Source organism: Crocodylus porosus, unplaced genomic scaffold, assembly GCF_001723895.1.
Source record: "Crocodylus porosus isolate Cpor-Errol unplaced genomic scaffold, CroPor_comp1, whole genome shotgun sequence".
In the NCBI taxonomy this organism is placed as follows: domain Eukaryota; kingdom Metazoa; phylum Chordata; order Crocodylia; family Crocodylidae; genus Crocodylus; species Crocodylus porosus.
Genome location: NW_017728912.1, coordinates 39725086 through 39749582, shown reverse-complemented (window position 1 = coordinate 39749582; position 24497 = coordinate 39725086). Strand labels below are relative to the sequence as shown.

The window sequence follows — 24497 nt, the reverse complement described above, 5'->3', positions numbered from 1 at the left end:
CTGCCTATAACTTAGTCATTTTTTGGCAGACTTGGATGAAACCTACAGAGATGATAGTGGACACAAAGCCTGCCAATTTCCAAGGAGATAGGTGTTGTGGTTCCTGGGCAACTGCACCTCAACAAGCTGACAAGAAAAACTTGTGCGACTTGTGTGACATGTGCTACTGTGTGTGTGTTAAGGCGCAGCGGGGTGAAAACTGCAAGCATGGTAGCCCTGCTGAGGCCATGAAGCCTGCTAGGTGATAGGTCCAGGGGTTTCTGCGAAATTGCACCTCAAGCTGATGACAAGCACAACTTGTGACGTGTGACTTTGTGTGTGTTAAGGCGTGCCCCTCACTGGCGCTAGGGCCTCTGCATGACATGATAATGTGCCACAATGAGGGCTCCTCCTCCCCTACAGCCTCATCTCAATCCACCACTTTAAATGACAATGGGCAATAACAATTTAGTAAGCAGCACAGTAGCACCAGCAGCATCTCAGGCAGCCAAACTGTCACAGAGCCGTTCTTTCTTCTCCTGCAGGAGCTTTTTCTCCAACAACTACCAGAGAACTCTCCCTGCCAGCCCCAGCCCTGGGGCTTAGATGTGCCCAGGGCCCTGTGTACTTCCAGTCAGCTGACCGGTGACAGGTGCCAGGGGTGTTGGTCTAAGGACATGGCACTAGCAGACAAAGTTCTTTAATTCTAGAATTAGGCAGGACATTACTGATGCTTATTGTTATCCATCTTCTGATGGTGTCTTCTAGACAGTTATTTCCAGACACCATCAACAGCGGCAGCAGCCAGGCTGTGCATTCATATACATACAAAGTTCTTTGGATCAATCTAATCTGGTATCTTTTAATAGACCAACTGAATAGTTACAAAAATATATCATAGCAAGGTTTCAGGCTGAAAAGCCCTTGGTCAGGCTGAGGAAGTACCTGCAGTTGGTATGTGTGCTCTTCCTGGATGCAAGGAATAGTAAAGAAGCCAGAGGCTGGCATGCAATGCAGGCAATACAGCCAGTCAGTGAAAATGGAAATGGAGGCATCAGGGGATGAGGGACAGACTGGCAGTGGGGGGAGGATATAGCATCACAGGTGAAAGTGAAGAGATACCTGGGGAGTCAGATCCAGACCATGCCATGGCAAGATGCACAAAACCTGCCTACAATACAGTGGTGACATGTAGGGGGTGCACGTTGAGAGCACTGGTGTACCCCCTGACCAGCAGCACTTGCCGCTTAGGCAACGGACAGGGGGGCAGGTGGGAGCGCCAGTGCCCCTCCTGCAAGCACCAGCCAGGGAATGGAGAACTGTGGTGCTCCCAGAAGTGGGCACAGGCATTTCCGGAAGCAGCCGCAGCAACCAGCTGTGGGGGGACCACCCCCCTAGTCGCTAACTGGTTGCTGAGGGGGCATGTGCCCCCCCACCGACTAAGGAAGCACCAGCCTCCCGTACAACATCTCCAGTATGGAGATATCTTTACACTACAATACATATCTCCATCAGGGCACCAAGTGGAGCTACCAAGCAACAATTGTGCACCAGAATGAGCACACACCATCTATCTGTCCATGAAAAACAACAGAACACAACCGGTCTCCAATCTCTATTTTTTTTCTTATGTCCAGCCTGAAATGGTCTTGGAGGAGTTTATGACCATTGGTCCTTGTTTTACTTTGGAGCGCTCTGGTGAATAAATGTTCTCCCAGATCCTGATGTACACCCTTTATGTACTTATAGGCAGCCACCAGGTCCCCCTCGAGCCTGCGCTTTTCCAGGCTGAAGAGTCCCATGGCTCTCAGCCTCTGTTCATAAGGCCTGTTCTCTTGCCCTCTGATCATACACGTAGCTCTCCTCTGGACTCTCTCAAGCTTCTTGACATCCTTCCTGAATTGAGGAGCCCAGAACTGGACGCAGTACTCCAGCTGCGGCCTCACCAAGGAGTATTATTATTGTTAATAAAACCTAATAATAATAAAAATAATAATAATAATAATATAGGCAACCATCCTATATGATGATCCTCTTGGATCATGGTGTACATGTAAGAGGTCTAGTCATCTGCCTCAAATCTGCTTGTGGTTGACAAGCTCACTTTGAAAGTGACACAGCTTGATACAAGTTTCAGGTTTTTATTAGTTATTCATTATCATCATTATTGTTAGGTCGGTCTTATTATTGTATTTATTTTTAACTTTTTGTTTTATTTCATTTTTTGTTATTTAAATTATTGTTTATTTTTTATTTTGTTTTTGTCTTTAGTTATTTTAAGTTTTGTTTAGCGTTTTTGTTATTTTAACTGCTTTTAAGTTTTATTTAGTTATTTTTGTCATTTTAATGGGGGGCTTTTAAGTTCCATTCTTAGTTTTATGCTTCTTAATGTATTACTTAGCATTGTATTTATTATTTCAAGTATTTAAGTGTTAGTGTTATTTTTAATGGACTGGGAACAACTGGGTTGAGGAATAACAGATCGATATTTCATCTTGAGGCTGACAAGTTGGTATTTGTCACAAACAAGGTGTTTTTAGTAGGCTGGAAACAAGCCTGTCCTGGGAACAGATTTCTGAAGCCCTCAAGCAGGCGAGAATCCCGCCCCGCCCAGAGGCCCCACCCCGCTCTGCCTGCCCCGGGGAGGGTGGAGGGGCACGTCCGCGCTGACCTCCAGGTAGTAGAGGTCCTGCGTGGTGACGTGAGAGTCCAGGTACTCCTCGTACGTGCCAAACGCCGTGACGACATGGTCCAGCGCGGCCTCCGCGTCATCCCCCTCCATCCCAGTGGCGCCAGCCCGGCCTGCCCGGCGCTTCTAGCAACTGCCCGGCGTCCCTAACAACCGCTCGGCGCCCCGGGGCCACGCCCACCCGGCCGCAAGCCCCGCCCCTCTCCTACTGGCCCGCGCTATTGGACGTGTGGCTGAGTGCAAGCACCGCCCGCACCCACCAGCAGCTGAGTACTATGCGCCAGAGGCCACGCCCACCCGCTCACAAGCCCCACCCCGTCCTATCTGTCCCACGCTGGAGATGGGAGTAGATGCCCTGCAGCTTAGACTCAAGGCAACCGCTAACAGGCTGGACCCCGCGCGTACCTACCAATGGCCCCGCCCTCCCGGCCACAAGCCCCGCCCTTCTGCTCTGTGGCGGGGCAGTCACGAGAGCTGCTGCGGGGGGCCGGTCTGGCAGATCCTGGCACTTACCTACCGAGGCTGTAGATCAGTCCCCGCTTTGTATAGTCGGATGTCTCCTCACCCTTTCATCTCCCTGCAGCGGGTTGTCTTCCCGCGGGACAACGGGTAGCATTAAGCTAGGGAAAAGCCTGGGAGTGAACCAGCTGTTGTAGGGGCAGGTCACCCCCGGACAAAGTATTTGATCCTGGGATCCTGTAGGCCTCCATGCTCATCCTTCCATTTTAAATATCTGCCCTTACACTTGACCCCAGTATCAATCAAGGCTTATTCAAGGCTATTGCTACTCAAGCTGCCTGTGTGAATGACTGTCCGGCCCTGTTTTGATGGGAGTCCAGATGTCAGTAAAGCCCCATGTGATAGCACAGGAAAACTTCCAACCTGGAAGCAATCAACTTAAGTGGAATCTGCTAATTATCTACATCTTTTTTTTAAAAAAGGCAAAGGCTAGCCCAGAGGCACAAGCTATGCAAGGGATAGGGAGGGAAGTTACACAGTCCATTAAGAATACATTTTATTTACAATTTGATTGTGGAAAAAGGAGTAGTATAGACCTTCCAGGGATCACCTGGATTTTTTGGAGGTCTTTACTGTCCTGGGAACAAACAGTTTTTACTGCTACTCATCAAATTGCAATAAAAGTGACCACAGCACAGGAAACCCCAGAAGAGTGTAAATCTTGTTACCTCTTTTTTTTTTTCCAAAAATCTAGTTAGTCTAATGAAAGATATCAGCTCTATCACAAGTTCTGATTCCCTTTGCTTCTAAACCAGGGGTTCTCAAACTTTGTGATACCACAACTCCTGACGGGCAATCAACGAGTGGAGGTCTCCCATGCAGTGACGAAAGCGGAAGTGCCGGCAGCATGCAATGGCAAAGGCAGAAGCACCGGTGGCATATGGCACATGGGTTTTGGACCCCCTTTTAAGATGTTCAGGGGTTGCAGCCCACAGTTTGAAAACCTCCGCTCTAGACCAATACGGCTACAACGTGGATACCTGAACCTGGTTACATGGTAATTCTGGGTAGCTCCAGGAGCTTTTAACACAGGATTGTCTGCACAGTAACACCAGCAGCTAGTTTTAAGCATTCATTATGCAGCTCAAAGTTATGCCACTCCAGGGCAAGATTATCTCTGATACCAGATACGCATCTGTTCCCTACATGGGAGCAGACCTAGAGGTGGCCTTGCATTTTTATATAAAACATTGTCTACCTCAAACTGCCCATACTTTTTACCCCATACATTAAATTTATTTTAATTACACTGGAGCTACCTAGTTGTAGGCCATTAAACCAAAATATTTTGGCAAACAGGCTTTAAGCAGAAATTGCAGAGATAACAGGGCTTTAAACAGAGATTACAGGCCGTAAACAGAGATTTGTTGTGACAGTTAACTGGGTCTCTCGCCTTGGCTCAGATTCCAAAGTGGAGTTAATACAACTATCGATGAAAATCAGCAAGTAAGAAGTCCCATTTGTAGGTCCCAATTTGTGCTTATAGCCTCCACCAATTTCAGAGTGTATCAATTTGCACCAGCATTCTCTCTAAACTGTGTGGTGTGCGTGGCCACCCAAGCGTGCCTGGCAATACGGCATGAGTGCACCTGTGTGGCTGCACACTCCACACAGCTTAGAAGGAATGCTGATTTACACCAGCAGAGGATCTTGCCCAGGAAGTGCTGGTTGTGTGGATTATTAGCTGGAGGAGAGGATCACCATATAAACATGGATCTGAAGGGAGATTTGACAGACATCTTATCAAAATTTAAAAGGACATTTCCTCCATCCATCTCTTCAACATTGTGATAAAACATACAAATTAAAAAAGTTACTTCCTTTACTGTTTCAGTACCAACATTCACCTTTCAGGCACTTCTAGGAAGTAAGCTATCAATATGACATTTTAAAAACTCAATAATCAGAAGGAAATTCTCATTACACACATCACCAGCAAATCATTCAAGAAACAGATGGAATTGTCAATTAGATTAAGTGTTCCTTGAAAAGGGGCATCAAAAAAGATTATGCTACTGAATGGAGGTCTGCAAAAGTATGCTAAAAGTAACCCAACACACCAAGTTCTTAGATCTTTCTTACTATTAGCTTAAAAGGATGGAAACTTTTGAAAAAAGAGCAGTGCAACGAAAGATTTCAAAACTCACATAAAGCTGATAAGGCAATTATTCTTGAGCTTCGCAATACTAGCAATCTTCCTTTCTCACTGAAGAATCTTTTGAAACTGCCAGACAAGTACTGTTCTTGAAACCCTACAACACGGTCATCACCACAAGCCTTCTAATTTTTGCAAGAGGACAGAGAAGAATTTAGGGACAAGAAGCATATTACATGTGCTGTATTATAATGCAACCCCTAAATTAGAGTTCTTTCACAAATGTAGTAGCAGGCTACTACTGTATTCAAGGATGTGCCTCTATGGTCTTAATGACTCTTGCCTTACATTCCTTTATACTATCCAGAATACTCTGGTCTGTCTAGTCCTGTGGTCTGACCATATTGCCTTCTTCAGAGGTGTCTACATGTCTGTTTCTTACTCTTTCACACTATTTGACAATTAATGCAGCTCAGAGCATCAGAGCAGTCAAAGCCATGAAGCAGGCAAGCTAGCAGCAGCCATGGGGTTTTATTTAGCCACAGCATCAACCAGACTTGTCTCAAATTAAAAGATATGGATTCCTTATTCAGGCAGATGCCCGCTGATTCCAAATAAAGAGTTTGCTCCAGGAAAGATATGGTAAGAGATGAAGGACATTGATGTCAGTGAAAGTTAAACAACTGCCCTGCTGGTAAGACTATTGATATTCTGACAGATATTAGGTGAAAAGTGTGTTGACAAAAGAATAGGATACCAGCTCTCTAGTGCAGAGGGATTTTAATAATCTTATAGGTTTTATTTGTACTGGCCTTTTTATCACCAAAATAGTTGGATTGCAGAAGATTTGCCATCTCTCCTCTTGTGTTTCCCATTGTCAATGTTCAACACTCTTTTAATGCATGTCAAAAGTATCCAAGATGAAAAGATAGAGTGAAAGGTATATAGTAGACTGTTAGATGCCCTCCCCCCCCACTGGTTTTGTAGAGCTATAGAAATAGATTCTTGTACAATTAACACGGGCTTTTAGAATTACAAGAAGAAAAGTTCAGAGGCAAGTTAAAAAGTCATATACTAGTTTCATACTGAAATGTTCAGCCTTTCAACACATTAGTCTAAAAATACATATGCTGTAAAGATGCGTTAGATATGACTTGGGGTGAAACCGGTCTTTAAGCAGAATTTTTGTGTGGAAATTATATAGACAGAAGGCGTCCTAGAAAAGGTTGATTTTAGACAAGGGTTGCTAGGTAGGGTGTTGGAGGGAAGAAAGTATTCCATGGTTCATTCCCATGATCCATTTTATATCCTTTGTGGCCATTCAAACCAGGTACCTTATATTGACACTACCTTGAAGTGAGTCTTTTATGGACTGAAAAGAAAAGATCATAATAAAAATATGTATTTTTAGAGCAACCTATTGAAAGGCTGAACAGTTCCATATGAAATTAGCATCTGACTTTTTAACTTATATTATAATCTCAATATATATTTTTTTGGGGGGGGGGAAGATATATATATATCTTTTCCCCCCCAAAAAAGACACACACACACTCTCACAATCCCCTCCCCACCCCCACCCCGAGAAGGCTTTGTGCCTCAGCAAGTATTCATGCTGGTTCTCAAGGCAGCTGTAGTTCTGGATCATGATTTTTATTTAGAATACTTCCCTTTCCTTTTTTTTTTTTAATTCCAAATCCAGATGAGCAAAGCTCAATAACCATGGCTATAAGTATCCACAGGCCATATTTTCTACTGCGCTGGCATCCTATATGCAAGTCCAAAGCCCATGGGGTCTAGGAGTTCAGATGACTCCCAGTTACATTTGATAAGAGCCCAAAAACTCAGTTGATCCTAATGAAAACAGAAATCCCATACTGTGCTGGGAGGGGAAGAAAAAAAACCAAACCACTTCCAACCCTTACTTCCAGCAGATAAGCCAAGTGACTTGGCTGCACTATGAAGAGTATTCCCCCTGGTCTCCCCAGTGCATATATATATAATATTGAGTACTTTCCTCCCTGAATCCTGATACACAAAATGCAAATTGTTGTATAACCCGGGTGTACCTGGTTGTGTACTCCTTTCTCCAACTGAAGAAAGATTCTGGCAGAGCAGGTGTGATGTATGGGAAAACTGCTGGCAGCATGCAGTTTCTTCTTTCCCTGATAGAGAACCAGACCAACACACTCTATAACTTAACTGTATGAGTTTATAAATATTACAATATAAATTAAGAAAAAAAATTAAAAGAATACACACACACATACACAAAACATTTATGACACCAAACTCTGGGGTAAAACATCCACACCTGAGGACAGGCGGGTGATCCAGGCGGATCTGGACAGGCTCATGAAATGGGCGGACGAGAACCTGATGGTGTTTAACACTGAAAAATGCAAGGTTCTCCACCTTGGGAGGAAAAACCTGCAGCATCCTTATAGGCTCGGCTGTGCTACGCTGGTTAGCACTACGGATGAAAGGGATTTGGGGGTCATGGTTGACCACAAGATGAACATGAGACTTCAGTGTGATGCTGCCGCTAGTAAAGCGAGCAAAATGCTGGCTTGCATCCATAGACGCTTCTCAAGCAGATCCCGGGATGTCATTCTCCCACTGTACTCGGCCTTGGTGAGGTCGCAGCTGGAGTACTGCATCCAGTTTTGGGCTTTGCAATTCCAAAAAGGATGTGGAGAAGCCTGAGAGGGTGCAGAGGAGAGCCACGTGCATGATCAGAGGTCACGAAAACAGACCTTATGAAGAGAGGCTTGGAGCAATGGGGCTATCCAGCCTGGAAAAGTGCAGGCTCAGGGGTGATCCGATGGCCACCTATAAGCTTATCGGGGTGGGGGGATCACCAGAGCCCCCCAAGGGATGACAAGATCAAACAGTCACAAACTCGACTGTGACCGGTTCAGGCTGGACATAAGAAAGAATTTCTTCACTGTCTGAGCCCCCAAAGGTTTGGAACAGACTGCCACCTGAGGCAGTTCAAGCACCCACTTTGAATGCCTTCAAAACACATTTGGATGCTTATCTTGCTGAGATCCTATGATCCCTGCTGACTTCCTGCCCCTGGGGCAGGGGGCTGGACTCGGAGATCCTCCAGGTCCCTTCCAGCCCAAATATCTATGAAATCTATGAAAGTCTATGAAATGTATTAGATTAAAGATTTCAATATAACTCAATAATTTCAGACTTTATCAACTTACATTTATATAACATGAAATATAAACCACAGAATAACCTGCACCCACTCACAAAATATAAGGCACAACACCCCTGAATATAATTAACTCTTCTAGGAACCCCAAGGCCTATGCTATTCTGAAGCCTTGGGGGAGGGAGAAGCTTCCCCGGTGCCCTTCAGGCTTTCCCCAGCCCAGGCAAAACATCCTTTAACCCAAAATACAAACTTTAAACTTGGGGAGCTTTGTTAGGGCTTCCCCTTCAGTGGTTCGCTTCTCCAACCCGGGTGGATTCCCCCTTCCCTGTGGGAATCCCCTTCCCCAGGAACTCACAACTCCAGGGATCTGGGTGGAGGGTCCTTGTCTCTCTCCCAGTGAGTTACCGCCTCTCTTGCTGAGGCTCCAGCTGTCTCTGGCTCCCTCTGGGCCTACCAGCTGCTGGTGGCTGTGTGCACTGCGTGCTTTACTCTTCTGCTCGGGGTTGGGGCCCCAAGCCGCCTTCCAGGGTCTCAGTTTTGACCAGAGCCTTCCATGCAAGTCTTCAGCTTTAAATGCCTAGCTTCGTGCCAGGGGGGCTGTAGACCACAGCCGCTCCATGCGGCTCTGAGACCTGGGTCTGCTCCTGTATCCTCTGTGCAGCACTGCCTGCGCCGAGTCTTCCTGGCCTCTTGCCAGGGGTTGGAGGCCCAAGCTACATCATGTGGCTTCAGAGCCTCAGTCCCACGTTGACCACGCTTGCACTGTCTGTGCACCAAAATCCTGGCTGCACACCAGGGGTGCAGACCCAAGCTGCCTCATACTTCTCCCAGGGTCTGGCTCCATGCACTGAACTGTGCACCACCGTTGTGCTTCTCAGTGGTGCAGCTGTGGGCCGCACTGCTCCTCACTCCCATTTGGTGAGGAGGTCTTCAGGCTCTTCAGGCCTATTGCTCTGCCCTGCTGGGCAGCTCTTCCCAGCTCCTCTTCGTCCCACTCTCTTCTTCATCCCTCGATGCAGCGTGCCCACGTGCCAGGCATGCTGTTCTTTTATGCCCTATGGAGGCTCTGCCCCCAGATTGCAAGAGGACCAGTCATGTTGAGGGGAAGTATAGCCCTCACCCAGGTCCAGGCTCTTTGCCTCGCCCTGAGTAGGGGCGGGGCAGTCTATCCTTAACCACCACCTGATTGGTGGAAGTGTCCCACCAACGGCTCAAGGCCCTTTTGAGTCAGCAAGCTGAGCTGCTACTCGCATGCCTGCCACAATTTAATTATTCAGTACACGCATAACTTGATCAACAGTTTCATAACTAATGACAAGATTCTTCATGGTCTTCAGTGAAGTCCAGAATTTTACCCTACATGAATTTAGACCTTAGTTTCCTCATTCTCTCCACTGCTGAGTTTCTGGCAGTTCTCATCAACCTAATGAGCCCTTTAAATACTTTTAGGCTAGGAAGAAACATTGCACTTGTCCCTGGACAGATTGGGTTTTAATGTTATCACACGCTTAAACCCTAAAGGTGATGAAGTAGAGTAAATGCAGGGGAAGGAACACAGAGGGAATGGCAGGATTGGTATTTTAGATCCTCATTCCCGTGAAATGCTGAGCACAAACCTGGTCTGTTGATTTATTCTGTCTCAAGGTAGAAGTATCCTGTCTCAGTGTCAACGCTGAAGTAGTTCTACTCTGAATTTATTTCAATTTTTATTTACTTTGTTGTTATATATAACATAAGTGAACTGTGTGTGCCAGATACCAGCTATAACATATCTATAGCCTGGTCATTCATGTTGTTTTGGTTTTGAGCATTGTAAATCAAAGCAGCCTTTATATTTACATGACATTCTCTCTCTTTTTTTCTTTTTTTTTTAAAGTATAAGGGTACCATCAACATTCTGAATATTAAGTATATTCTGGAAAACTTTCCAGCGGTATATAGGAGAGATTCTATAGCTGGAATCCCACACTTGGATGTAGGACTTATCAGTTTGTAAACATTTTCTCCCATTTGATGTGAGTTGCCTATTTAGGCCACAAGCTCTACTAAGACAGGAACAGCCTCTTCCTTTGTCTCTGTCCACCAGCTAGCACAGGGTTCTGATCTTGTTTGAGACCTCTAAATTGCCAGTATAACAATAGTAGGAATAATTAGGTGCCTGAATATTTAAATAACCTGTGTAACAGTACCCAAGCACTATCCTTGTGTATTCATAAATTAGGCTTACTGTATAGTTTTTTTCTTTGTGTACAACATTTCAAGGCAATATGGGGGGGTGTTATTAAATGTGCTTACAAAAAAGAGAAATTAAAACCACCTGTTTAGGAGTCTAACAATTAGTCCTCACTTCTGACTCCAAAACCAAAGGTAGCAATTCTCACCTAAGTGGGTATATAATTTATATTGTGTTAATGTTTTGTACCTACTTCTTTCCTCTTTTCTCATGTTAATATCATCTCTTTTAGCTCTAAATACTTTATACATTAATCCTAAAGTTATTGTCAGAGTTGACTACATGCCAACCATTTTCAGAAGATCAAACTCAACAATATCAAGCATGAAACAGGAAAAGATATTTGAATGTTTTTGTCACATACTCCCCCCTCCCATATTTTTTGAGGCATGGTTAGAAGGTCAAGAAGAATTTCACTTTTCACTGAATCAACACATAAGGGTCTATGATTCTTTTCTCAGCAATTATCAAGCCTTTTGTTACAGCCACAGAACAGTTGGCAAGCCCTCCTGTAAGTTAGTGTTATGTCCTGTGTGCTGACAAACTAAGCCTAATTAAGTCAAGTTAATTAACAGTTGTAAATAACTTGATAATAATAAAAAAGGGAAGTTTTTTTTAACAGCGATGCACAGGATAGTTAATGAACTAATACTTTTCCTAACATTGCTGTTTATGTCTAGGAGTACGTTAAATTGCACACTACTAACTATCTAGTAGCCCAGATCGGTTGAGTCCTCACATTAGAACAAAATTATTGTTCACATCCCAGATTCCACTACTATTTCAGGGCACTTCTTACAGAATAATAAAGTTACTCTATGATTCTCCAGCTGGTAACATCTCATTCCCCAGAACATTAATTTTCTCACCCCCACACCCCACAGTCTCCAACACATCTAATCTGAATCACAGTTAGAATTATATCAAGAGACCAGTTTAGACTAGAGGGAATTTAGCTACTTTTTCATGTTTTTCCTTGATCTCAGGCTCAGTCATAACAAGCCAATCTTTTTTAAATTACAGTTCTTAAAATGTGACTCTCAGACAAACCAAAGATATTAGTCCAGCTTCTTTTAAGGCAGTACATTTCACATCAAAAGTTACTAGGAGTTCAGCTTTAGTAAGGAAGGAACATTATTCATTGTTTTCCCACAAAAATCCAATGAAGGTACTATGATCTCATATGATTAAAAGTTATATGGGCCAGAAATTTTAATCAATAAATATTAAATATCGTCATGCTTTGTGACCATTACACTTAACGTTCTGTAATACCAAACCTAGCTTCATTTTTGTATTTCTGGGTCTAACTTCTTGACTCCTGGGTTCTGAGAGCTGCAATAATTGCAAATGAAAAACACAAGCATTTGATCCCTTCCTTGTTTAGAGATCAAAGTTGATCATGACCATATCCTTACTACAGGCTAACCCTGGCTAAGTACAGATGTTCAAAAAGCCCAAGGTGGAAGCACTAAGTATTGTGCTTTACTCAAAGTGCTCTAGGACTGATTACAAACATGAAAAAAACCCCAAACAAAAAAACAGTGCTTTACTTGCAGCTTGGCATGCCCCCACACCAAGCACAGTGCATACCCAGAAGAGGCATCACGTTAGTTTGACCAGTGTCTGCACAGATTGAGTGCTTCAGTGGGGCTTTTTGGTGCTTTTATCCAATAGCTGATTAAATCACCTTTATAAATTCATAGATGTAGGGTTGGAGGGGACCTTGTAGATCTTCTAGTTTGACCACCTGCCCCGCTTAAATAGAAACATCAAAAAGCCCCACTGAAGCTCCCAATATTTAGAGGCGCTGGGGAGCCAGGTCAAACTGATGCACTTCTTCTTTTAGTAAAGCACTGAATTTTTTTCTTTTTTCTGTCTTTTTTCACCAGTCTAGATTAGTGTGGGAGTAAACATAAGAAAGGGTCACTCATCTGGGAAAAGGGGCGGGGGGGGGGCATGGAAATGGCCTGCACTGGCCAAGGCCAGCTGGAGGGAGGCACTCCTGACTGTACACCTCCTAGGAGGCTGCTGGAATGGCCCCTCTCCCCAGCTCCACCCCCTCCACTAACTGGCAGTTGTGAACTCCCTGCCACAGGGGCCTCCACATAGTTTGTGGACTCAGGGGTTGGGGTGGGGGGGTGCTGAGCCAGGGCCATGTGACATGGGGGCTCCATTCCCCTCCAGGCACAGTTCCCAGTGCAGTTAAAAGCCAGATGGGCAGCCCCATGCTGCAGGTTCTGCGTGAAGTGTTGCCAGGAGGCTGTTGGGGGGAAGGGTGCTGACCCAGCTCACCCCCCCATGAGCCCCAAGACAGCAAGCTGTGAGGAGGCCCATGTGCAGGAGTGGCTCCATTTACCCCCTGATCCCAGCCTCTTGACAGCTGCAGCCTGATAGCGTGGGGTAGCCTGGCCAGCTTTTAGCTGCACAAGAAACTGCAGCGAGCGAGAGAAATGGAGCCCCCTCTCCCCCACTCCAGACCTGGACGACCTCCCTTCCAACCCTGAGTCAGCAAGTTGCAGGGGGGCTCTTGCAGCAGGGGGGAATCTGTTCCCCCCAAGACACACGCTCACCCAAACCAACCTCACAGGGAAGAGACAGTTTTTTCTGTCTCCTTTCTGTGACAGCCAGTTTGTGGGGGGGCTGGGCTGGTGCTAGCCTGCTGGGCAGAGGCTAGCAAGCTGTCCAGTGAGGGGCTTCTCTGGGATTCTGGGGGAAATGCAGCCTACCTTAATTTTCAATGGATGTAGTACAGATATTTGATAAAGCACTTTAACATAAATCACTTTAGTCTAATACCACATCCATCAAGGGTTAATTTAGAAAGGGATCTGCCATTTTTAAAGTACTTTAAATGCCAGACACTTCTCTTACACTTTAAAGCAGTTTCTGCATGCTTAGTACATACTTTTGCTGTCTTGTTCCTTCCTATCAAATACCCATTAGAAGTTTGCTATGTACCCCGATTTGAGAAACACCGCTTTATTCATTCAAAGACTAAACATTCTTTACTATCTACATCTATGTACAACCTGGTGGGAGGGAAGAAGGGAGGGGGGAAACCACCTCTATACACTCTCAGTGTTTCCATAAAATCAGCATTAACCACCTCACTAGCAAGTCCAAACAATACCGATTACATACCAGTTAACCTCCCATCTCCTTTTCTGACTCACTATACCCCCATGGCAGCTGCTGCAGGGAACTATCTCTGCTTCTCAGGTAGAGGTCCTTGGGCTCTACTCACCCACATTTATAAACTAATAAAACTATAAAAGCAGCACACTTTCTCCTCTCAAAATAAAATAAGACCAGAAATAGACATTAAGGTGCTTCTACTCCCTGTCACAGACCCCTAAATATTATCATCTTTACTGGGTCATAGAAAAATGAGGTGATAGGGGAGGGAAAGATGATCTGAGGCTGCTGAATTTCTATCTTCCTCAGTTCTGATCGCTCTACAGGGTTGATGCAAAGATGAATCTAGAAATATTCATGGGTTATTCAGGCTCAGAACCTCAACGGTATTTATATACCTAGAGCCAAGGTAAACTAGGCACTGAAATGGGTCTGAGGGGCTAACTGCCTAGCTCCTGCTTAAGCCCTATCTAGAGAGAAGGCAAAATAGTGTCTAAACTCTGCCCAGGTTCCAAAACAGCTTGCTCCATTAGGCATGCTCTGAATCCTGCAAAGGTACAGCATCACCACTGCATGCAGTGTAAAGTACAGCAGCCACAGTGGTCTTCTCTCAAAACATAGCAATAGAAGAGCTGCCTGCCTGCCTAATTATAGTCTACTCAGGTAAAAACACTCACCTAGGAACAAAGAGAGAGGGTTAGCCATGTTAGCTTGAAATAAGGGAGAGCCAGGCAGCAGGTAGAGACTAAGGATGGTGTTACAGGTTACCTTTAAACAAGTGGTTCTCAACCTTTTTTGTACCAGGACCCATCTGTCAACATATATTCTTGTGACCCATTTTTGGGTCATGACCTATGGGTTGAAAAGCACTGCTTTAAACTATTCTGAAATCACTTAAAATGAGAGTGGCCCCTCATTAAAGGTGTTTAACTGTGCTCTATATTCTTTAAGTATTTCAAAGTTATGTCACTCCAGGCAAGGTTTATCTTTGAGCTGTTCCCCCACTCCCCTACTCAGTTGGTGAGCTTGGCCACAGTCACTGACTGGTCGCTGGGGGGACATGTGCCCCTCCAACTAAGGTGCTACCACTCCCCTATGGCTCTTGCATGGCCAGACTCTGGCTGGGGCTAGCAGGCTAGGGTGGAGGGAGGGAGAGGGGTTTAAACCCCCTCTCTTGTCCACACAGGACTCACCAACCAGGAAGCAGCTGTGGTGCTCCCAGAAGCAGCTGCAGCACTCCCAGAAGTGGCCGCGGTGCTATATCCGATGCTCCCACTCCCTGGCCAGCACTACAGGGGGGGCATCAGTGCTTCTGCCTGCTCCCTCTGCCTATCACCTAAGTGGGGAGCACAGCCTGTCAGGGGGTGCACATGAACCCCCGTGCACCCCTTACGCATCACCGGTCAGGCCCCAGTAGATATCCCATGCTCATGAAGGAGGGGGCTTTAAGCCCCCTCCCCCTTCTGCTTCATTCTGCCAGCTTTGCCCGGGGTCTAGCCATGCCCCACCTTCCACCCCAGCAGCAAGCAGGGAAAAAGCCTGTGAGGGGCTGCTCCACCCCCACCAGGCCGACCCTGTGGCCTGACTAGGGACCAGAGAGGCAGGGCCAATCTTGTTCTGCTGGAGCAGACAGCACAGCCAAGCCAAGGGCTGCAAAGCATTTTGGGATGCCAGGGAACTGTGATTTAACTTGAACCAGAAAGGGGTCTGGGACAGAAGTTCCATAAACTGGCTTGACCTAAATCAGTTAAGTCTGTTACTATATACAACCAGGTTCATCTTAAACCAGTTTTGGCCATTATGAAAGTGGTTTACGTGCACTCAATTTCTGTTCTGTTACAAGTTTAAATCAGTTTCTGATCACTTAAACCAGTTTGTGTGTAACTTCTGTACCTAGTCCAGGGGTCTGCTCCTAGAGGAGGGACAGAGTCCTGGCTCCCGGCCACATCCCTGCTTCCCAAGGCATCTAGTGACAAGTCAGAGTTGTGCAGGTCAGAGGTGGCATCAAGCCTTAACCTGCGACTGCTCTTAACTGTTCTAACTGGAGCACTGCCTAACATTTCACAGATTTACTATGATTTAGAGGTAACCTGCAATGGCATGTGCTTTTGTAGACAATTTACTTCATCAGATGTTATAAAAAGACTGTATGTGATCAGCTCAGCTGGAAAGGGGGGGACAGATAGTTATGGATCCAGGATTTCTCAAAGGTGAGTGTACCTGCAACCCACATTGCAGGTATGGCTGCATTCCCTTCCAGCCTTCTTCTCCACCACTGGTGCTGGTGCCCTGAAACCTCCAAGACATTTTTTGGTCCCTAAACCAGGTAAAAAAAAAAACCCTTCCCTTCTTTCTGTAGAATGCCACATGTGGCATAGTTAATCATTCTATGAGGTCTCCACCTTGAGCATATATATGCATGCTCTAGGATTGTGTGTTGCAGGGATGGCGCTTTAATTAGAGCAGCTCTGAGAGACACTCTAATGAAAGCATTAGGAGCATCTCATACATCAGCGTCCCTGCACTGAAAAATGGAGGCAGGGGTGCTTTAACTAAAGCCTGTCAAATGAGCTTTAGTTAAAGCACCCCCACTGCCATTTTTCCAGCACATCAGAGCAGACTGCATTAATCACACCCAGCACTGCATCGCACACATTTGTATAAACGGCGAAATGTGCATCAGAGAAAATGGCAGTGGTATGCTTTTGAACAAAATTCATTGGGGATAAGTTACAGTCGGTCTGATAATGAGTGCTCAGTTATAGTAGGATGTGACTGTGATAGTGCTGATTATTTTGCACCTAGCCCACATGTAACAGGGAATCCTAGCGCTGTTACCAAGAGACAGGGTGGTCCCTTTGATGTGTTTTAGTTCAAAATCATGATGCCACCATTTTCTCAGTGCTGATGTGCATTTCGCCATTTATACAAATGCACGGGCCGCAGCACCAGTCACTTTTAAAAGGACCTGGTGCTGTGGGGCAACCATGTGTACAAATACCATTAGTGCTTGGAGCTCCTCCCATGGGGCTCCCAAAAGAGCTCCCTTTTTCCTATCAGCCTGTAACCAGTCCTGTTATTATGTTCATATAAATATTGAACTACAGTATAGCTTAAGTTCTAACACCTGGCAGAGCTATTAACACCTCTCCCATTATACCTTGCTCTTTTAATCAGGTACTTCTGTCTGATTCCTTTGTGATATAAATACGAGTTCACCCAGAAAAGCACTTCTCATGGGAGTGGATGTGCCATCCTCTGAGAAGGCCAAGGTACAGCCACAAGTGCTGCTTTCTTTTGAAAGATCTGTAACAGCTGAGGGGCTACCCACTTGGGTCAGTGAGAAGCCCAAGGCCCCAGTTACAAAGGTGGGCCCTGATTCTGGCTTATACAGTTCTACTACCTTCTGCCCAGTGAAATCCCTCTGTTCAGTTTTCATTGGCCATGGAATACTTTGTGCCCTGCATTGCTAATTAACTTTTGCCTAAGCAATTATGCTTTGCTCAGAGCTGGCTGGATTGCAAGGTTAAATAAAGTCCAGTGTGTATCCTAGTACTCTGGGTTAGGAGAATCAGTGACTAGATTGCCAAATGCCTGGTGACGTCTCAAATAAAGGAACAGAGAGTAGGAAACTCAGGATCAGTGTCCTAGAGAATGTGAGCCAGAGAAAAGAGCTATAGAGGAAGACATTTAAGGAAGGAGGTAGACTGTTAGCTTTCTAGGGTTGGGGACTGGGTCAATGAAATGGAGGTTCAGTGAGAAGAACATGCTTGGAATATAGGAACAGTGTGGATAGCTACATTGGCTGGGACAAGTGGCATGGAGGTACTCAGGACTGAGAAGGCAGGCATCCTTTGGGTGGGAAGGAAAGGATAGCCTTTTAGGCCTATCTTACATTTGAGAAAAACATTATTAACCTTTATATAAGGCCTTGGAAACTCTGGTATTGCCCTCTAACCCTGAGAAACATGGATCTTTGCAGCCAAACTTGAGCAGCATGTGGTGTGACAATTTGCCCTAGACTTCTTAGGTTCCAGGTAATGTTAATTAACTTGCATGATTGTGATGTGATTAATTTTCTCCTTGATCCCAGAAATTGTGTGTTCTGCCATGCCACATCTGTCACACAATGGGTAAAAAGCTCAATATCGAGGACCCAGATTGGTCCCTGATGCCATACTTCCTATGATACCCTTTCAACATGCCAGTGCACAGTGAGCCTACAGCATTATACATAGAACATTCTTGTGATGGGTTTCTCATTTTATGATACCATTAATTGCCTGAATGTGTGACACAGTTAATAAATTCCACAAATAACATCTGTTAGGGCCTTTATATACTGCTGTCTTGGAACAAGGCAGGCACAATTCATTGGGGATAAGTTACAGTCGGTCTGATAATGAGTGCTCAGTTATAGTAGGATGTGACTGTGATAGTGCTGATTATTTTGCACCTAGCCCACATGTAACAGGGAATCCTAGCACTGTTACCAAGAGACAGGGCGGTCCCTTGGAATCTAGAACCTTCTGGTCACAGCCAGCCAGTCAGGTAGGGATTAAGGCTCAGGCCTGCCAGCAGGTGAGGTAAAAAGAGTAGTTCAAAGGGTAAAAACCCAGTTGAGGCCTGGGGTGCCCTCCTTACGGCAAATAAGAAGCGGTATCATTTTATCCCAGTTCTGAGGGCTCTCAACCATGAATTTCTTTAACATTTGTTTCAGTGTAGTCTTCAAACATGAGGCTACCTTACTGTGCATGAACTACTAATCTTGATTAACAATTAATACTGCCCACAGCGTTCTCTGATGCAGTATATACTTTGAAGCTGACTGTCATGGTGCAGGGTCCTGCAGGATGGCCATGATCTCCTCAAGGCCTGCTTCCCGTGCCAAGTTGGCCCTGAGGGCACCCTCAATTCCTCATCTTTGATGGTAAATATATAATAGGAAGGCTGCCTTTACATTCTCTTGGACATGTTTTGGCTGTACTCTCTGACCCCGTGGGCTCCTGGACCCCTTGTGGGTCCTGTTCTGCAATGGGTATTCTGGGGCACCCTAGCCTTATGGGCTATGCATGGCTCCAACTACCCCTTTACCACACCCCAAATCTCACAGATAGAACTGATGTTGTTCAGTCTGGGCCTTATCACAATCTGGCCCTCAGGCCATCTAAGGCCCAGTCTTGCTCTGCACCCTCCCCAGTGCTCAGGGTTGGTACACGTCCAATGCTGCATCCTCCCTGGTGCCGGGGTCCCCACGCTGCCATGGGTCCCCTATGAGGCCTCCTCCACCCCCTAATAACCTCACCCAAGCCATTGGTGTTTTATACAACAGTAAAAAAAAAACACAAGCCCCTGGGCTATAACATAAATCCAAGCTGCCCAGCTACAATATCATTCAAACCATACCAGGGAATAGTCCATCCCTCAACAGTGTCAGGAGCTGCTCCCACAGTCAGGCCTCTTGCTTACTCTAAGACAGCTCCTTCCCCCCTAACTGCTGGCAGGGAACTGAACTCCAGCCTCAGCCCTGGGGTTTATATGTGGGCCAGGCCCCACCCCCTTCTGGTCAGCTGACCTCCAGCAGGTGTGGACCACTAGCTCCCTCTGGTTGCCCTGGTAACCATCAGCTGGGGCTCCTCACTCACTGCTAGGGCTCTTTCCCTAGCAGTTTCCACTCTTTATAGGAGCAGGACACCTAAGTGCTCTGTGACACTGACTTAATTGTTTGGCCTCTTCCACATTTCGGAGGTGCCCAGGCTTCCATGAACCATTAGAGCTGTTATTTGAAGCTCTGCTAGCAGGAGTGGATTCAGACTCTCTTGATCACAAAAGAAGCCACATTACCCATTCATCTTCCCCATGTGCTCTTCTAGTGCAATTCCATGCCCCATTCTCTTTGCTGTTCCTTAAAACACCTTCCCTTTCACTTTGATATCCTATACTCACCCTCAGCATTCATCTGGATCTGCAATTTCTCCTTCTTCCAGGAAGTAGTAGTGTTCATTCTGGTGTATGTAAGGCAGATAGCAGGCTTGCTCACAAAGGCTCAGGACAGACATTACACATAAACTAGTTTAAGTGATAAGAAACTGATTTAAACCTATAACAGAGAAGATGTTCAGTGAACATAAACCAGTTTGAAAATGGCTGAAACTGGTTTGAGATAAACCTGGTTGAATGTAGTATCAGCTTTGGCTTTGGCTGCAGTCTCGTGTGTCCCAGAGAGCAGGAGAGGGGCAAACTAGTGTGAACCCTTTGGCAGTAGCTGGCAAGCATGCGCTAGTGCCCCCTGGCTTCTGGCTTGAGCCACTGCAGGCATGTGCCTGCATTTCCTGATTTAACAGAGAATGTCTGTCCAGTTATTAATCAGTTTAAGTTGTGCAATTTAGACTAACCTGCAATGAGTGAATCAATTCAGGCTCAAGATTTTTGAATGTCTGTCCCTAGCCTAATTCACTCAATGACAGTGACCTCTGTAAACACCTCCCAGAAGCTAAACCTGCAATAATACTTGGAAATGTGTACCTTCAGACCAATGATGAGGGCAAAACTGAAAGACACTGTAAACCTTGTTCCTGACTCTTTAATACATTGCTACTGGTAAAAGCATCCCTTTATTCAACATCACATATAACTAGTTTGTAATGGCCCTATATATGGGCCACCCTAAGGCCTAGTGTAAGTTGGTGCCACTGGAATTAGTGCTTGTACAAGGGCTCAGTCTGGCACATGTTTCAGCTCCTGAGACAAATCTGTGTCCTTGCTATTTTCGCATAACTATAACTTTAATGCCTCTACAACCAAGGGTACATCCTACTTCTACACAGGACACCTAAGCACTAGCACTGTAAAGATTTCGCTCAGAATGAGAGCTTGTCAACTGCCTCAATAGGCAACAGGGAGCAGCCTAGAATGGGAGGTGGAGAGGGGTCCTGGCAACAGGAATTCAGCTCTTGGGAAACCTACAAGGAAAGGGGTAAGGGTGGGACAGGCTGGGGGATAGGGCAAAGAAGTGCTGAATTAGGTGATGTATAGCTAAGGCTGAAGCCTGTGTCCCTGCTGCTGGTCATTGCATCCAAAATCCTATTCAAGGTTGGGAATGAATTTTGAGTGGATCTTTCTCCTGAGGCTACATTGTTGTGCAGAGAACACCCACCCTCCTCGGAGAGGGATTTTGAAGCCAGCCAGCATGCAGGAAAAACCCTGGCAGCTGGACTGTCTAAGGCAGCCAGGCTCCCTAAAGACCAAGGTGTGAAGATACTCATCCTCCATGTGGACTGCCTTCTTTAGACTCTACCAGCTTATTTTTAATACTTTGCAAAGAGTTTAGCATTTTTACTTAAACTCTTTTTTAATAATCTAATAAAAACCCATCTGTAATCCCATATGAATTTTGAATGAATGGGGCCAGGGGAACAACAACAGTCAAACGTCATCCATTAAAAAGGCCCTAAACTCTATGGACTTGAAATGCACTAGAAAAAAAAATCTACAGTAAGGTAAAATACTGCTAGGGAAGCATTGGTTTAATTGTACCCTGGAGAGAAAAGAAGCATTGTATTGCTTCCTCAGCAGAATTTTACCTGACTGCACTGAAATCTGATAAATTCTCCACTTTCCCACAGAGAGACTAGCAAAGGCTTTAATGGGAAACACATTTGAACTAGGCTTATAACTATGAGATTACAAGTTTGCTAATCTCTCTGAGGGTTGTAGAGATGCCTTCTTCTGTGTATGGCAGGAGGAGGAGGGAGAGTTTCAAGGAGAATAAACTATATCTACCAGCAAATTAACATTAAATGTCTTCTGACTTCTCCTGAGTCTCAGTAAACCATTGTATATAGTTCATAATATAGCAAAGCAGATGTCTTGATGGTGATGGGCCCAAACTTACCTCCATATTTTAGGAGAAAATTTCCATTGGTATGAGACTTCTTGATGGCTCAATCCATCTCCCATTAAAGTCTATGGAAAGATTTTGACAGGTGATGTATCAACCCCACATTTAATCACATGAGTAGTGCAGTGAAGTACAGTAATTAGTATGCTTTAATCTGGGAAGGATTGTGGCCTAACATGATTTTTATAGTACATGAATAAAAATTGCCTTTTATAAATTGGCTACCTCTGTACAACAAGGGGTGCATCTATATGTGCCAGACTGCACAGTTGGTACCGCACAGTCATTTAGTACTTGCATTTAGTACTAGCAAGTTAGGGCTGTGCAAAATTTTGCTGGCAGTTTCATTTCAGTAATTTCAATTGGTCAATACAGCAAAAATGAAACAAAACAGAGCTTCAAAACAGCCTCAAAATGAAATGAGGCAAGTCAAAATGTTTCAAAATGTTTTAAACATTTTGAATTTTGAAGCTCAAGCTGGGCTTGCCTGCAGGGAAACAGGAACTAAATTAAGGAGAGGGAGGGGGAAGAGGAGGGAAGGACTGCTCTCATATTGACTGTGTAGCTGGCCAGTGACTGTCATTCTTTCTTGAGGTCCCTTCCAATCCCAGTGCTCTGGGCGAGGGATGGAAAAACTGCATAAAAGGCAACATTGTTTGAACTACCATGCTTTCTGCCTTGCACACCTTAACACACACACGGTGTCACCCACCCATGTCATGAATTTTGCCTGTCAGCAGCCAGAGGTGCAGGGACCCAGAACCCAGAAGCCCTGCACTGATCTTCTTGACAGCTGGCAGACTTCATGGCCTCAGCAGGGGCTAGCAGGCCTGCAGCTTTCACCCTACTGTGCATTAACACACACAGTGTCACCCATGTCACAAGTTTTGCTTGTCAGCAGCTTGAGGTGCAGTTTCCCCAAAGTCCTTATCTCCTTGAAATTTGGCAGGCTTTGTTGCCTCAACAGGAACTAGCAAGCCTGCAGTTTTGACCCTGATGTGGCTTAACACATACACGTGACATGAGTTTTTTGTTTCCAAGAATTTGAGGTGCAGTTTCCCTAAAGCCCCTGCACCTATCTCCTTGACACTTGGCAGACTTCATGCCCACAGAAGGGGCTACCAGTCCTGCAAGTTTCATCTAAATCAGACCAGAAATGATGAACTTATAGGCTGTTTCAAGCTTCTCCATTATAGCCTACGGGTGAAACATCAAAACAGAGAAACTGTTTTGACAAAACAGAACAGCAGTTTCAAATTGAAACGAAATTCAAAATGAAACACTGTTCCACTGAAATGCAAGTCAAAACAGAATGGTGCCATTTCACACAGCCTTACTAGCAAATACATTTAGTACAAGCATTTAATACTTGCATTTAGTACTAGCAAGTACTGGCAGATACTGCACAGTCCTCATGGCACGTGGGTCATTTTTGATCCTACTGTACCGTAGCAATGAGCCACATCACAGTTGCTTGTTGCTACTGCACAGTAGCAGCAGTGTCACAGTTAGTGTCCGCCAACACTATGACACTGTAGTTTGTCACTATGGTGATGGTCTAGTGTAGACATGTCCAAGGTGTTTTACACAGAATCTTAACCATAAATCCAGATGTATGAAGGGATGGAAATTTCATCAAGAAAGAAGGAGCACAATAGTTAACATTCATTTGGAAATAAAGTCCGGAGGGTTTTTGTGAGGAAGGGGAAGGGGTTGTACCCATAAGAACAGCAATTCTTTGCACAGGGAGTATTAGGCATTATTTCAGTAGAAATTATAGCTACCTCCCCAGGACACATCACATGAGTAAAGTGCTGCCTGAGTGCTTACTGGATTGGAGTCTTCATGAGTAAACTTGGTGGCAGGGTGGGGGAAGAAGTGGGAAGGACAGGAAAGTGATCTCTGAATTCTAAATATATTATCACATCAGGAACACAGAAACCATTTTCTCTGAACCTACTGCAACTAAAACTTGACACAAATATTACAGGTGAATTCTGAATTTATTTGGAGAGGAAATAAAGGTGGATACATAGAAAGAAAGTAATTTGTCATATTTGCCAAGTATCTGCAAACATTCTTGCCTGAGCATCTTTTCTTTTATATCTTTTGTCCTAGAATACAATTACATTTAATAAAAGTCCTGAATATATCTTGTTTGTTATTGTTCCACCTGTGCATAGAGCACTGGTTGTTGACATTGCACATAACCACCCACATATTGTGGGTTTAGACCCCTTGGGTTCTAGGGATTAGGAAGGTGTTGTATTATATGTCATCTCCAAATGTGCTCATTCAATTAGTTAATTTAGGTAGCCTTATGCTTCACTGAGCATTAATTACATGTAATTGTGGATGGCTGGTAAACTGGAGATAAGAAGTGCAATTTGAATTTTTTAAATTTTACTTTGGCTTTTGCTTTTGAAATTAATGAGGACCAGTATGCATAATACACTGTTGTTCTGCTTTAACTTTACTGCGGCTAATCAAGTCAAAATAAATGTACAAGATAACTGATTGGGAGTGGGTTGTGTTGATATGAAATATGTGAAATATGTGGAGCATGGAGCACAAGAAAAGCATGTGCACTAATTCTGCTCCAATCTTTACTGACTATCTCATGTGTGCCAAGCCCTCTTACAAAAAACATGTGTAGTGGCTAATTTAGCAGCATCCATTTTTCATATTCAGTAAGAAGATCCTTGGAGAGTCGACTAAAGGAAAGAAAATCATCCAGCTATGGTTTAAAATTAAACACAATTATATTTTATTATG

General features: G+C 44.8%; 1 protein-coding gene across 1 annotated transcript in view; it reads right to left on the bottom strand.

The window, feature by feature from the left end:
• CUNH4orf22 (chromosome unknown C4orf22 homolog) overlaps positions 1–2779 on the bottom strand; it is a 498517-nt gene extending 495738 nt beyond the window's left edge. Inside the window, exon 1 of the mRNA XM_019534310.1 lies at positions 2651–2779. Within this exon, the coding sequence (XP_019389855.1) occupies positions 2651–2761 (111 nt within the window). The 5' untranslated portion in view covers positions 2762–2779. The remainder of the gene's footprint in view (positions 1–2650) is intronic.
• Between the last annotated feature and the right edge of the window lie 21718 nt (positions 2780–24497).